This window comes from Bos mutus, chromosome 26 (genome assembly GCF_027580195.1).
Source record: "Bos mutus isolate GX-2022 chromosome 26, NWIPB_WYAK_1.1, whole genome shotgun sequence".
NCBI lineage: Eukaryota > Metazoa > Chordata > Mammalia > Artiodactyla > Bovidae > Bos > Bos mutus.
The window spans coordinates 27444395-27457992 of NC_091642.1; the positions used below are offsets into that span (position 1 = coordinate 27444395).

Consider the following 13598-nt stretch of genomic DNA (forward strand, 5'->3'; position numbering starts at 1 on the left):
TGCTTTAAATGATGAATAGCTACAAACTGAAGCCTGAACCGGTTTCCCCACAAGAGGTGGACTCTGTACTAGCTGTGTGACCTTGGGCCAAGTTACTTAACCTCTCTGGTTCATCTTCTTCATTTGCACAATGGAGGAAATTCCTTATTATTGTAGGTTTAGCGTGAAAAAGAGATGAGTTACTATATGTAAAGTGCTCAGCACAATGCCTGGTGTACAGTCAGTGCTGAATATGTGTCACTGCTGTGATGACTATTACGACTATCTGTGAAGGTGTTCTCCTGGCTGGCGCTGGGCAAGCAGTCCAAGGCTTTGCCTCTCAGACTTGCATCTCCACGTTTCCTTCCCACTGCAGCCACTGCGTCCAATGCTATTCTTGCTTGGAACCAGTGAGCAGTTCAGCAGAGGAAGCACCAGCTGTGGTGTCCCAGACCTGGTTCCATTTCTGCTCTACTACTGTGGCCTCGTTGGAACTTAGGCCAGTTCCTTCCCCTGTCTGTGCTCAGATTCCACCTGTGTAAAATGAGGCATACCCAGCTCAAGGATTCTCGAGTGTAAACAGGCCACTTTACCCTATAGGTAAACTGTCAGCGTTATGCGCTGACCCTCTGATAGTCTAGAAATGTTCACACCATTGATTAGGCTAGGAGCTTTTTTTCTCATAATGTTACTATTTCACATCTCATGATCTTCGGTTATTTTAGATGCTTTGATTTTGTTCCTCTTGGCAGGAGGATGACTTTTAACCTCATCTGACAGATGAGGAAACTGAGGCCCAGATCCCACATGACTGTCTGAGCCTGGACAAGAGCCATCATTTTTTCTTGTCTCTAAAGGTCCCCATTCTTCTGAATTGGAGTTAGGGTGTGGGGAAGTTGGGACTTTTTAAAATGAAGCTTCCTTCCATTCTGCCAGGGCCTGTCTTCTAAAGTGAAAGAAAGTGTGAGTTGCTCAATCGTGTCCGACTCTTTTTGGCCCCATGGACTGTAGCCCACCAGGCTCCTCTGTCCATGGAATTCTCCAGGCAAGCATACTGGAGTGGGTTGCCATTTCCTACTCCAAGGGATCTTCCTGGCCCAGAGATCGAACCCGGGTCTCCTGCATTGTGGGCAGATTCTTTACCATCTAAGCCACCAGGGCTTGGGCAAGGGCTGGACAAGACATGGAGGCCCAGTAGTGTGGTGCCCAGAGGCTGGAGGCTGGCCTTGGGCTCTCCAGCCCTGATGGCTAAAGCTCCAGGCCCAGCCTGCCGAGCCTGCTGGCCTGGTGAGGATCCTTGGAGCCACCAGGCCCTGTGGGGCCAGCCACCCACGTGGCTAGGGAGGAAGGTCCAGGCTGCCTTCTCCAGGGCAGTGATAACCCATGGGCCCTATTCCAGGCTGGGATTGTGGAGGATTCTCTGTGCTCCAGAGGATTCCTGCGTTTTGCAGACACCTCATTATCCCCGTCCTGGCCGGCAGCGTCCCAGCGCCTCTGTAATCACTCCGGCCCACGCCCAGCAGCCGTCCCAGGGCCAGGAAATCACTCCCCTCCCCTCCCCCGCCTTCCGCCGCTGGCCCAATGCGGCGCCTGCAACCACTCGCCGGTGGACCTCCTGCCTGCCTAACGGTTCTCTCTCCTCCTCTGATTCTCTCCTCTCCTGCTGCTGCTTGCTCTCGGGGGGGACTCGGAAGTGTGGCTCTCCAGCTGGGCTGAGTCTCCCAAGAAGGACGTGACAGGTACCGCCTGGTGTGCATGTGAGCGCATGCATGTGAACATGTGTGTCCCCGCGTGTGGGCGTGGGAGCCGGTGCCCGCCGGCAGCGTTCTGCCTGCTTCCCCGTGATGTGTAGCCGCTCTTTGTCAGCATGCTGGCGTCTCCTCAGCCCGCTCTTGTCCTTCCCGCTGGCCTTCCCCTCTGCCTTCCCGTCGACCCTTTTTTAGGTCCCAGATCCAGCCTTGGAGCCCTTGGAGGGGTGATGACCACACAGCACAGTGTGGAAGCAGATGCTCCCTGGACCTGGAATGTGTGGGTTTACATCCCGGCTGTGCCGCGTCCTGGTCTCGGGTTACGTAACCTCTCCAGCCGCCCTAAGCGGATTCAGCAGCATCTCCCCGGAGCTCGCACACAGAAAGTATCCAGGCGGTGCTGAGACTGCCACCCCATCCACCCATGTGAGGGGGGCCAGCTGAAGGTGATGAGCCTCCTCCAGGCTGTTAACCCCAGGCAGAGAGCTGGAGTCCCCACACCCCAGCTGAGACAGTGGCCGGTGAGGTGGGTGGGGAGTCCTATAACTGTGGTGAAGTCACAGCCCCTGTGCCCCAGGGATCCAGAGTTTGGACCTGCCTCTGGTCTCGGGGACCTTCCGAACCTGGGGCTGCCTGGCCACTGATGGCCCTCAGGGACTTGGGCTTGTGCCCTGTGTCCAGGTGGGGCTGGGCCCAGGGTCAGAGGCTTGCTTTTTGCCTTTGTCTTACTGGACGATGGCAGAAAACCCTAGAGAGCTGTGTTCTCAGCTGTGAGATGGGGGTGGTTGTCAGGTGGGGACGGGGATTTCCAGAAAGGTCTTCTAGAAGCCTCTCCATTTCTGTGAGTGGCACCTGGCCCTCCCTCCCATCCCAAACCTGAGAGCAGAGGTGAGGCTCGGATTTGGGGCTCAAAACAGAAAGGTCAGAGGTCAGGGGAAGGGGTTGGGCCAGCCCCATCCTCACACAGCTGTAGGCTGGAAAGGGGGAGTGAACGTACTGGTGAGGGCGGGGGGCAGAGGAGGAGGCAGCAGGCAGAGGACCCCTTGCCTGTCCCAGGCCCCTTGCAGCTATCCTTCTGGTGTTGCCTGTGACAAGGGCCTCGGCCTGAGCTAATCACTGGGCTCCCGGCCCTTTTTCCTCTCTCCTGAGCCAGTGAGCCAGAGCCCACTTGGCCCACAGCAATACATTTTATTCACCAAACGTATGGCCTGGCTGCCCGAGGGCCTATGGAGAGGCCAGCAGGCGGAGGCCGGCCTGGGAGGAATCCGTTGTGAGGGACCGAAGGGACCTTGGTGGGACGCCCAGGGTTTGGGGGGTCATGGACAGTGTGGGGAGTGGGGGGTGGGGCCGCTGTAGGGCTTGGCTTCTCAGGATGGACCCAGCTGTTTGGAGAGAGAGGCTGAGGGGAGGCCACGTGGGCCAGGAGAAACCAGCCAGACTGGGGGTCCAGGGCCGGAGTCTTGGGCGAGGCGCCAGGTCTCTCTGGGCCGGCCTTGGTTTCCCCATCTGGAATGTTGGCAAGCTCAGTGAAACAGGAAATTCAGAGGTAAGGGGCTCATGCTGGGGACCCTTGTAGATAAGGGGCTTTGAGCTGCTTAGGCAGGCACCCACCCATGAGTGGGCCCAGCTGGCAAATGCCCGCTGCCTGCCAGGAGGTGAGGTCTGAGAAAGGCATGAGAAGGGACAGAGCCATGGCCACTTCACCTGGCGCCTGTGGCCCTTGCCCTAACCTACCTGCTGGTTTTGAGGCTTCAGAGGAACCTAAGCCCTTCCTTTCCTCCCCAAATCTCCTGTTTCCTGTTTGCTTTATAAACACTGTCTACAGTTTACATAGGGTATTAACCCTGTCACTTCATACCATGCTCAGAACAACCCCACAGAGTAGGTACTGTTGTTGTTCCTGTTTATAGATGAGGAAGCTAAAGCTCAGAGAGGTTAAGTGTCCTCTGCAGGGTCACAGAGCTGTTAATAATAAGGACAAATCAGGACCAGACCTCAGACTCCAGCTGGATGCTTCTGCATCATGACTCTCAGGCAATTACTGTGTCCAGTGCCGTGTCCCATGGCCCCAGTCCTGGGGTGCCTGTCTACCCACATCGGGGCGACTCTTGTCTAAACCACATGGTCTAGTTGGGGAGCAGTGCCCCACAAGAAAATCCAGTGCAAGCACTGTGGCTGAGTGATTGAGGGGCTGCTGGAGGGTCAGGTAGAATTGGGGGTGGTAAAGGGGAAGGCATTCCAGGCAAGGGGCCATAGCTGGAGCAGAGGCTTGGATGTAAGAACCTGCCTAGAACAGTGTGGTGTGTTGAATGTTGCCTGGGTCAGAGTAATTGTGTGTCAGGGAACTTGGGGAACTTAGGTTGTCAAGAAAGACTGAGCTTGAATGTAGCGTTTCTTCTTTCATCAGCAGGGACCCACTGAAGGTGTGGGAGCATGATTTGGCAAAAGCCTCGTGTAGAAGTCTTAAAGCCGGCAGCCAGATCAGGCAGGAGCCAGGGGTCCCTCCAGGTGGCAGCGGGAGGAATGCAGGTGTGAGGCAGGCGTGGGGCAAGGCTCTGGGGAACTGCCAGAGCCTCAGCAGATCCAGCCAGGGGCTCTGAGAAAGGCACGAAAATGAGATGGAGGAGGAGACGCTGGCGAAAAGTCCCCTTCCAATCCAGGAGGGGCTCTTCTCTCTAAAAGGAGTACTCCCCTTCTCCATGCCTCCGCCAAATTTTTCCTATCTGAAGACAGGAGGCTCCCTCCACTGCATCTCTCCCTCCCTCGGACTGACTCCCTCAGCCCCCGATTTTCCAGGCCTGGGCTGGGAGGCGATCCAGAGCGGCCTCTGTAGGATGACATCACCCAGAGGCCCGCCTGCCGAGTGGTTTCTCATCCGGATACCTGCTCCCAGCTCACGCCCGCCCGGGCAGCCCTAAGAGGCAACACCCTAAGAGCAGATGCCAGAGTGAGCAGGGGGCTTGCATGTGCTGGGGGAGGGGGGGCAGCCAGGAAGACAGAGTCTGTCTGTGTGTCCATCTGTTTGTCCCCTAACCTGCGGGCCACTGTCTGTCCTCAGTGCTCTGAAATGCCTGGAGAACATTTTCTTAACTTTTCTACCTGTATCCCAGAGTGTCAAGTCTTCAGAAAGCTCAGGCCAGTTTTCCAAGGGGTGGGATGGAGGTGGGAGCAGCGTGTGGATTTTTCCCCTCTTTGAAACCTAGCCTCAGATTTCCTTGGCTTGGATTAAAGTGAGTCTCTCCATTCCCCGGCACCCTGCTTACCCTCTCAAACAGCTTTTGGCCTCAAACCCATCACTCCTCACTTCTCCCAGCCTCTGTTTCCCCATCTCCCCTTTTCTGCCTCCCAGAATTTGTAGTTTCCCCAAATTTTGGAGGTGAGGCCCTGCTTGGTGTATCTGTATTGGCTCAAAGCAAGCCGTTATATCACCTTGTTCAACCATCTGCTCATTCATTCATTCATTTCACCCAACAGTTACAGAGTCCCTACCCGCAGTGGGCACTGTGGGTCTGGTCAGTAGGTATCGTAGTGGAGAAGAAACCCACACTCCAGTCTCCATTGTTGTTGTTCGCTAAGTCATGTCTGACTCTTTGCGACCCCATGAACTGCAGCACACTAAGCTTCCCTGTCCTTCACTCTCTCCCATGAGTATACTCAAATTCAGTAAGCACTGACTATTTGCCAAGCGTGTTGGGGTTGGATGAGGCAGGGGCCCTCCTCGGGAGCAGTGGCACATGCAGGGCAGAAGTCAGGACATGAGCAGCGGTGTCAGGTAGGCCCAGGGGTCCAATCCCAGCTGTGTGACCTTGAGAAAATTGCCTCATGAGCCTTAGTCTGCCTGTGTGTGAAATGGGACGCTAACACGCGCCTACTCTTGGGTTCTTCTGAGGCTCCGCTGAGACAGCAATATGATTTGTGCTAGGTGGGCATCCCGAGTGGGCAGTAAGGAAGGCTTGCTGTTGATGGTCAGCATCATCTGGGTTCTTGGGGCTTTGGAGCTCTCTAACCAGCTGGAGAATTCCCATCTTCTCTTTGTACCTTGAGTTTTCCTCTCCCGCAAACTGGCAAGGGAGCCTCTGTGTCCCACAGGCTGGGGACTGGCCCTTTTTGTGTGGGGTGCCCTGCCAGCAACCCCCCTCCCCTCCGGGGACACAGTGGAAAGTGGTCTCTGCCAGCCCCGTGCCCAGCGCTGCCTCTGTCCGGCTGGCAGGGGCAGGCACAGAGGCTGGCCCCATCTGAGTGCAGAGCCAGGCCGGCCCTGCTGCCCAGCTGTTGGTTGCATTTCGGCCTGAAACCCAATCCTGGCTTTGGAGGGGCCTGAGGTAGTGCGTGTGCATAGCCATGTGGCAGGCCTCAGCTGGGACAGGGTCCCTCCTGCCTCTCCAAAGAGCTGAGCGGGGGCGGCAGGGTCCCCACCTCAGGGGAGAAAATTGGCAGGGGAGGTGGATTTCTTTCCCCGACATCGCCCCCTGCCCTCGGTTGGATAGAGCCTCTCGGAGGGAAAGACCCAAAGATCTAAGCAGTGTTTCTCACCCTGGCTCTGTGTAAGAACCACAGGTTGTAGGGCAGGGGTCTTAAAAAAACTAGCTGAGACCAATTAAATCAGCCTCTCTGGGGACTCGGGCATCCGTGTTCTTTAGAAGCTCCCCAGATCTTGTGATATCAAGTTGAGGTTCGTTGTGAGGAGAATGGGATGTCTGGAAACAAATCAGGGGCGGTTCTGTAACAGAACGAGACAGGCTTGAACTTAAAACACGGAGTGAATTTGGTTCTCTCCATGAAGGCTGTGTGGGCTGGCTCAAGCCTCTGCTCTGGGTCTCTGAGGTGTCCTTTGTGAAATGGGAAGGTAATAAGATTGTTGTGAGGATAAAAAATGCAACAGGGTACATGCCTGGTACAGAACATTTGCCAAGTTAGACTCAGGCATGTGGGGAATGTAACTGCAGGCTGAAGCACCAAGGGGGCCGTGTGGAGCCCGGGGACCCTCTCAGCCATTTCTATAGCCAGGCTGGTGGTGTGAAGCCCCCAGCTTTTCAGGAGATTGGTAGATGTGTGGGGCAGTAGACACGTAGTTTAAGACGTATACTAGGAGTTCCCTTTTCGGAGGAGATCAGAGGGGAGGGGTCTGGGAAAGCTTCCTGTAGGAGGTGACCAGTGGGTCTCTGGTTCGTGGATCCCTTCAGCTCCTAGCCGGTCATGTGTGTTCTTAGGTGCTTAGGTCCGCACTCCACCCTAGTGATGACGACAGTGAGGTGCAGAGAGGTTTTAGCTGGCCATTCAATGCCATATAGCCAATAAGCTGGGATGCACGAGGTCTGTCCACCTTCCAGCCCGGTGTTTGCTTAATGCCTATTACACTGGTCCAGTGCCTTACCAGTCCAGTGAGCCGCTGCTCGCTCCAGGGCACCTCTGGCCTGCTGCCCTCCTCCCCCTGAGCCCCACCTTCTGACCCCTCAAGCTCCTGAAACTGCCAGGAGAGGGCGGCGGGAGGCTTCCGGGAGCCTGACCACAAGCCCCAGCAGAGCTTAAAAGCAGAGGGACGCTGCGTCGGTTTCCATGTGGCTGGAGGGCGGCAGCCAGGCCAGACGATGCCCCGACGGGAAGCGGGGCTGGAGGCGACAGCCTGAAGCCAGTCGCTGGGCGCCAGGCCCGCCGGTCGGTGGCCGCGCCTTGGTGAGCCCGAGGGGCAAGAGTGGAGCCGAACTTGAGGAAAAGTTGGCGGGGGGCGGGCTGGGCTCTCCAGCGGCGGCGCTGGCGCTGGGACTTTCTTCTTGGGTTTCAAGTAAACAGTCTCGGCCCTCCTCCCCCTCCCCTGCCTCCACCCCCGGCTCCTCATTCGATGGGTCTCATGTGTTTCTATTTAAGGGCTGCGAGTAAACCCCAGTGATTGGCGGCCTCAAACCCTCTTGACTTCTCGCCTGGGCCCGGCCGTGGAGCCGTCCTCTCCCGCTCTCGGCCTCTCCCTCCCGAGGGGAGGACTGCTGACTCTCTTTCTCTGGGTTTACAGGGGTTGGGGAGAGGCCCCGAGCCCTCCTCCTCGCCTGGCCTTTCCTCTTTCCTCTACTCCAGAATCAGCCCCCATGGGCCGCCAGCCCGCCTGCCCGCGGCCGTCCCCTCGCACCCCTGTGGCCGAGGGGTCTGGAGAGACCACGTCCACCCCGGGCCTCTCCTCCGACTCCCTCTGCCTTGTGCTGGACCGTGATTAGTTCATCGCAGCCACGGGCTTTTTCGCTTTGAGTCCCCTCCGCTTCTGTCTCATTTCTGCCTGTCTCTCCCCGCTCCCCGCCCCCTCCGCTGCCCCCTTGCTCCCCATGTCCCCCGGTCCCCGCGGCGCAGCGGGCCGGTGTGGGGCCCTGCTATATGGCCTGTCCTTGGGGCCCGGCGAGCTGCGAACCCTGGCTGCGGGCAGCCTCTCCGAGCGGCGCTGGCGACCGAGCAGCCTCCCCCGAGGCCGATGGACAGGGGGCGCCCCGGCCGCGGGGCCATGGCCGGCCGCTGGCTCACCGCGTGCTTTCTGCCCTCGCCAGGTGCCGACACCAACGCCGAACCCATGATCCTGGAACAGTACGTGGTGGTGTCCAACTATAAGAAGCAGGAGAACTCGGAGCTGAGCCTCCAGGCCGGGGAGGTGGTGGATGTCATCGAGAAGAACGAGAGCGGTGAGTGCCCGGCTGGCTGGCCGGCCCGGAGACCAGGAGCCCGGCTGGTTTTTGTTCCCCTCCTCCTCCCCCACCTCTGCAGCTATACGTTATTTCCATCTGGCGGGGAGAGGGCCGAGGAGGCTGAAGTTTCCCCTGTTGGTTTGGGCTGCAGGCCAGCAGTTTGCCTGGTGGTGGAAGAATGTCTCCAGCGCTCGGGGTAATTAACTGGCTTGTGTTAATGCAAGGCCAGGGTGGCGGCACAGGCACCACCGTCCAGCCTGTGTGGAGGGACCCTGTGCCCTCCAAGGCCCAGGGGCAGATAGTGCCCAGCTCGGGGGCATCCTACAGCATCTTCTCCCTTGGGACCATATTCCAGGCTGGGAACGAGGCAGGGGTGGAAGAACCTGGCTGGCTGGTGGGACAGGCAGGCCATGACGTCACTGTGGGGTCCAGGGTCCTCGGGCGGATTGTCTGAGGAAAGGCCAGGCCTGTGGAGGTTGGCTGGTGTCTGAGCTGACTGCCCCCTGCTGAGCTGGGAAGAGGGCCCAGACAGGGGGATGAAGTCAGGTCCTGGGCCCAGGGAGGGTCCCACAGCAGCCGCCCTGTCATTGGGAACTGAGGCTTTGTCCTGTCTGGGCCAGGCAGATTGGTTGTCCCGGGGGCTGCCGGTTCCTGGGTTCTCACCGAGTGGGCCTCAGTGCCTCAGCAGCAGGAGTCTCTTGGGGGAGTGAGGAGGGCCCGAGTCCGGCAATCTGAGGTGCAGGCCCGTGTGACCCCCTGCAGGGCCCGGGGTGAACTCTGGCCCAGGACCCCCATCGTCAGCTTGCTGGTGACCTGCTGGCACTTGAGTTGGTTCCTGGGGCGTTCTGTTTTGGTTTCGGTTTGCTGTGGGGGAAGGCCCCCGCGCCGTGCTTGTGTTGGAGCCTCTCTGAGTTGTGTTTGGAGGACACTCGCAGAGAGGAGGGGCCTGCTCTTCTTTCCCTGTTCCACGCTGTTCTTCCCAGTGTTTTAAGCTCCAACAGCAAGACAGGCCAAAGGACGTCTGTGCCCACTCTATAGAGAGAAAAACTGAGGCACAGAAAAACTGAGGGGAAGTGAGACACCTTAAGTCAAAAACAGAACAGGAATTTCTTGGGCCCCTGGTTCATGTGCCTAAGGGCAGCAAGTAGAGAAGTAGCAGTAAAGATACTGAGGATATCCCAGCAGACCCACTGGGGGAGGTGAGGTTAGGCTGCTGCTGCAGGAGGCTTGGGGACTGTGCTAAGAACAGGGCTGTGATGCCAACATAGACCTGACTCATGGCCCTCCCCATGTGGAGTCTTCAGAGCTTGTTCCCCTCCAAGAGGTTAGGCTCTGCCATTGTGTCTGGAGTCATCACCGCCGTGGTTGGCAGCCGTTGTCCCCACCCAACTGTCCCTAGGGTAAGGCCTGGGCCCTTCACCCCAGGTGCCCAGTCCCCTTCCTGCATGGAAGGAAGGGGGCTTTCGGCCTTTGTCACAGTACCAGCCCCGCCTCCCCGCCCCCACAGAAGCTGCATGTCTGAGAGGCCTGGCTCTGGAACCCTAAGCACCTGAAGACCCAGAGAAAGGGCTCTCTACTGGTGGGATTGGAGACATCCACTGAGGACGTAGAGACATGTTTGTTTGGGGGCGTGGCCCAAAGGAAGGCGTGTCGGCTTTTCCATATAAAGTCAGGGCTGCTCAGAAGTAGATTTCTGGCTTAGGGACCCTCTTGCCTCATGGCACCAGTGCAGCTCTATGTCTGTATGGGGAGCAGTGAGCCCCCGTGTCCCTGGGTACCAGCCGCTGGCCAGGATGGCTATAGAGGAGACCCCCCCAACTAAAGGCAGTCAGCCTGTTATCAGACTCCTTGGTTCCCTGTGCCCTGTCACCCCGCATCCAGTACCCTGCCTGGGAGTGAAGGAGGGAGCACCTTGACAAAGTGGGGCTTCTGCAGCAAACCTGGAACTGCAAGGTACTCCTCTCCTGAGGAGTCCCCGATGGCTATCTGAGGGGCTCAGGCAGCCTGACTCCCCAGAGCAACCCTCTGAGGGAGCTGCCATCTCCAGAAGCGGGATTCTGCCCACCACCCACCTGCTGGGTGACTTTAGGTTCCTTCCTCCCTCTGGGCCTCTGCTGCCCCTTCTGTGAAATGGAGACAGCCTCGTGGGTGCTCCGAAACAGGGCCTGGAGCAGATGACCTCCCCAAGCCCGCTTCACGGCTGGGAGATGCCCCAGGGCCCTGGGTGTCAGGTAGACAGAGTCTCCCTGAACATGGTCTTCTCACTTCCCTGGACTTCATGTCTCTCCCCTTGGTGAATGCAAGGACCCTGGAGTGCTGTGTCCACCACACAAACCCACACTGTGTTGCCGTCAGAAACAAGGAGACCTCCTCCAGTGTAAAACCAGCTTAGCCGGAGAAACTGAGTGGGTGAAGAGGAGAGAGGAAGAGGGCCAACTGCAGATCCTTGGGAGAGTGGTTTCCCAGTCCAAGGAGTCGGACAGTGGGGGAGGGGAAATGTGTTGTGAATCCTGCAGACTGGCTTTGGAAGGACTGGTGAGTGAGGCTTTTGAACTCCGGGACAAAGAGTCAATTGTGACGCCTTTGACCTTAGGACTGGTGGGCGTTGTGAGGCATTTCCACTCAAATTGTTGGGGCAGCAGCTCCAGCTAGCACCACTCTGCCCCTTGGGGCTGGCCTTGCCCTCTGGGAGCTAGGACTCTTCCTGTATCCCCTTCTTACTTGGTTGAAAGCTCCTTGAATAGGGTGTGCACAGAGGGACCCAGCCACCTCTGTCTCTGCTCACTTGTCAGAACCCTCTGGAAGGGACCACAGCCTCCAGGGGATTTTGGAGGTGTGGTTGTGCCCATACTCTGTAATCTCATTCATCTAAAGAGAGATGTGTCTGGAAGGCATTTCAGAGTCAGTAAATAGTAAACACAGGTTCAGGCCGTGCACTTCATATGCATCATCTTACTGGAATCATGGAACAACCCTGTGTGATAGAAGCCACTTTAAGCACTTTGTGTCTAAAGTAACAGGTTAAGAGGTTAAGTCATTTTCCTAAAGTCCCAACAGCTGAGATCTCTCCCTTCTCCAGAGGAAGTGGGGGGAGGGTGAGAATGGGCTGATCCCAGGAGGGATCATCACTGAGTTGGCGATGCTGCAGGTCAAGGACAGACATGGCCTGGCTGAGATGATGACAAGGCTCCCTGGAGCATTGTTGCAGGAGGATGGCTCTGTGTGCCTCCTTCCAGCGTGGTGCTCATTGGTAGTGGGAATTCTTCTTGTTAATTGTCGAGCTTGGGGATAAGCCACAGCTAAGAGAATCTGAGAAGGGTGGTGAATTCCCAACACCAAGGACAAGCATATTCTGGGGAATGCAAGTGGATAGATGTCAAAGACGCCCACAGTGTGGACTTGGGTGACTTCAGGGAAAAATTTTTGATTAAACAGTGGGCCTGGGGCCCAGCCAGAAAAGGACTCTCTTTCTCCATTGATCTACAGGGACAAAAATAGCAGAAAGACTCAGCAGTTTTGTTAAATTTGCCAGCCATTTTTGTCTTATCTTTGAAAAGCCCTCCACCCTTGACATAAGCAACAGAGCCTGAGATGCTGCCTTGGTAGGACATTCTTACGCCTCAAAGACCACATTGGCTTTACCTTCCAGCAGGCAAAATCTGGTCTGACTTCTGGCAGAATCTTGATGGCAGTTGCTCTGATTTTTGTGTTAAGCAAAGCTGCCTCCAACTTTCCAGGATGGTTTCCTTCTTTCAGGACTAGGAGCCAGCCAGGGGATGTGGGGATATGAGTCAGCAGATGCTCAGTTTTTTCCCTGATCCAGCTTTCCTACTCTGAGTCTTTGCTTCTTTCCTGGCACTAGTGTGATAACCTTGGGAGATATTATACAATACTTCCTTGGAGACATATAGCTATAGGAATAAGGTAAAAGTATTGTATTGGCAAGAAATTTTGAGCTCCTGGTCCACAGAAGTGAGAAATTGTATAGGTGAGAAAACTAAGCCTTGGGGAGTTTGAGAATCTTCAGTCCCCTCCAAAGTCAGTGCTTTAGTCCCAATTGAGTAGTGAGCAGAGGACAGACACCCACTCAGATTTACTCAAAGGATTCGGGAAAATCTCACCAGAACCCAAGGATGGGAAGGACACCCCAGCCTCACAAGGACTGGGAACCAGAAAGCTGGCAGGAGACAAAGCAGCTACCCTTCTCCCTCTCTTGGGTACCAGGTGGATTGAAAGCCCAGCTGTGATCTCCTAACTGCAGACCAGGCTTCCTTCTCTTCCTGTTCACTCATAACAGTGGCCCATTCACCTGATGCTGGCTTGTCAGGACCAGATTTTTCAGTCAAGATAATAGACATCAACTGAGGATGGTCTCTGGTTCTACAGGTTCAAACTTTGAAGCTTTAATCTGATTGGTTCCTGGCCAGCCAATGGATTGGCAGACTTTGGATCAGGTGCCCAACTCTGGGCCAATCAGCTGTGTCTAGGAGAAATGTCATAGAGTATAAACATGGGTGCCTTTCCAACCTCTATCAGTGGCTTGGAGTACATGTTTTAAAGAAAAGAGATCTAGGGAGGTAAGTTATCTGAAAACATGTTGGCTGCATCTATTTTACTTATTTAATGGCTGTGTGTAGTAGAGAGAGCAAAGAACCAGGAGTCTGAATGTTAGGTTTAAGATCTAATGCTACCTTGTGTGATATAGGCAGGAATCCATTTCCTCCTGAGTATAAGAGAACAGTGATACATACTACATGGGTTTTTTTTTTTTTTTTCCTCCCATGGAATGTAACCATTTATTATTTGACAAATATCTTTATCAATAAGACAAACTAATAAGCTTTCCTCTCAGATTTGTATGTCCTAATGATTATTTTTTGTTGTCAAAAATGATGCATTCTTCAGCCATATATTTTGTGAGTTGGAATCATTTTAACACTGAAGATGTACCTGTTCTTTTCCTTTGGTATTTCTTCATGAACACTGTTATAACTGGTTCTACATGGGCTTTTTGTAAGTGAGACATACACTGTATATACTCTTCACTTATCCATTTATTTCACAGTTCTTGAATACCTCTTGTGTCCCAGGCCCTATGCTGATTACATGCCTACCCATACAGTTCCTGCCTTTATGGACTTTAAACTCTTAACTGGTGTGAGCATGAGTGGACTGTATTGTGAGACTGGGCTACTTCTGCAGATTTTCC

The 13598-nt window shown here is 55.5% G+C and overlaps 1 protein-coding gene across 5 annotated transcripts in view; it reads left to right on the plus strand.

The window, feature by feature from the left end:
• SH3PXD2A (SH3 and PX domains 2A) overlaps positions 1–13598 on the plus strand; it is a 246986-nt gene that overhangs the window by 183362 nt on the left and 50026 nt on the right. For 2 of the 5 annotated variants that reach the window (XM_005888033.3, XM_070363555.1), the window contains exons 7-8: positions 1674–1718; positions 8255–8386. In XM_005888033.3, coding sequence (XP_005888095.2) covers positions 1674–1718; positions 8255–8386 — 177 coding nt within the window. Of the gene's footprint in view, positions 1–1673; positions 1719–7375; positions 7401–8254; positions 8387–13598 lie in introns of those variants that run through there. The other 3 variants (XM_070363556.1, XM_070363558.1, XM_070363559.1) reach the window with 2 other exon arrangements.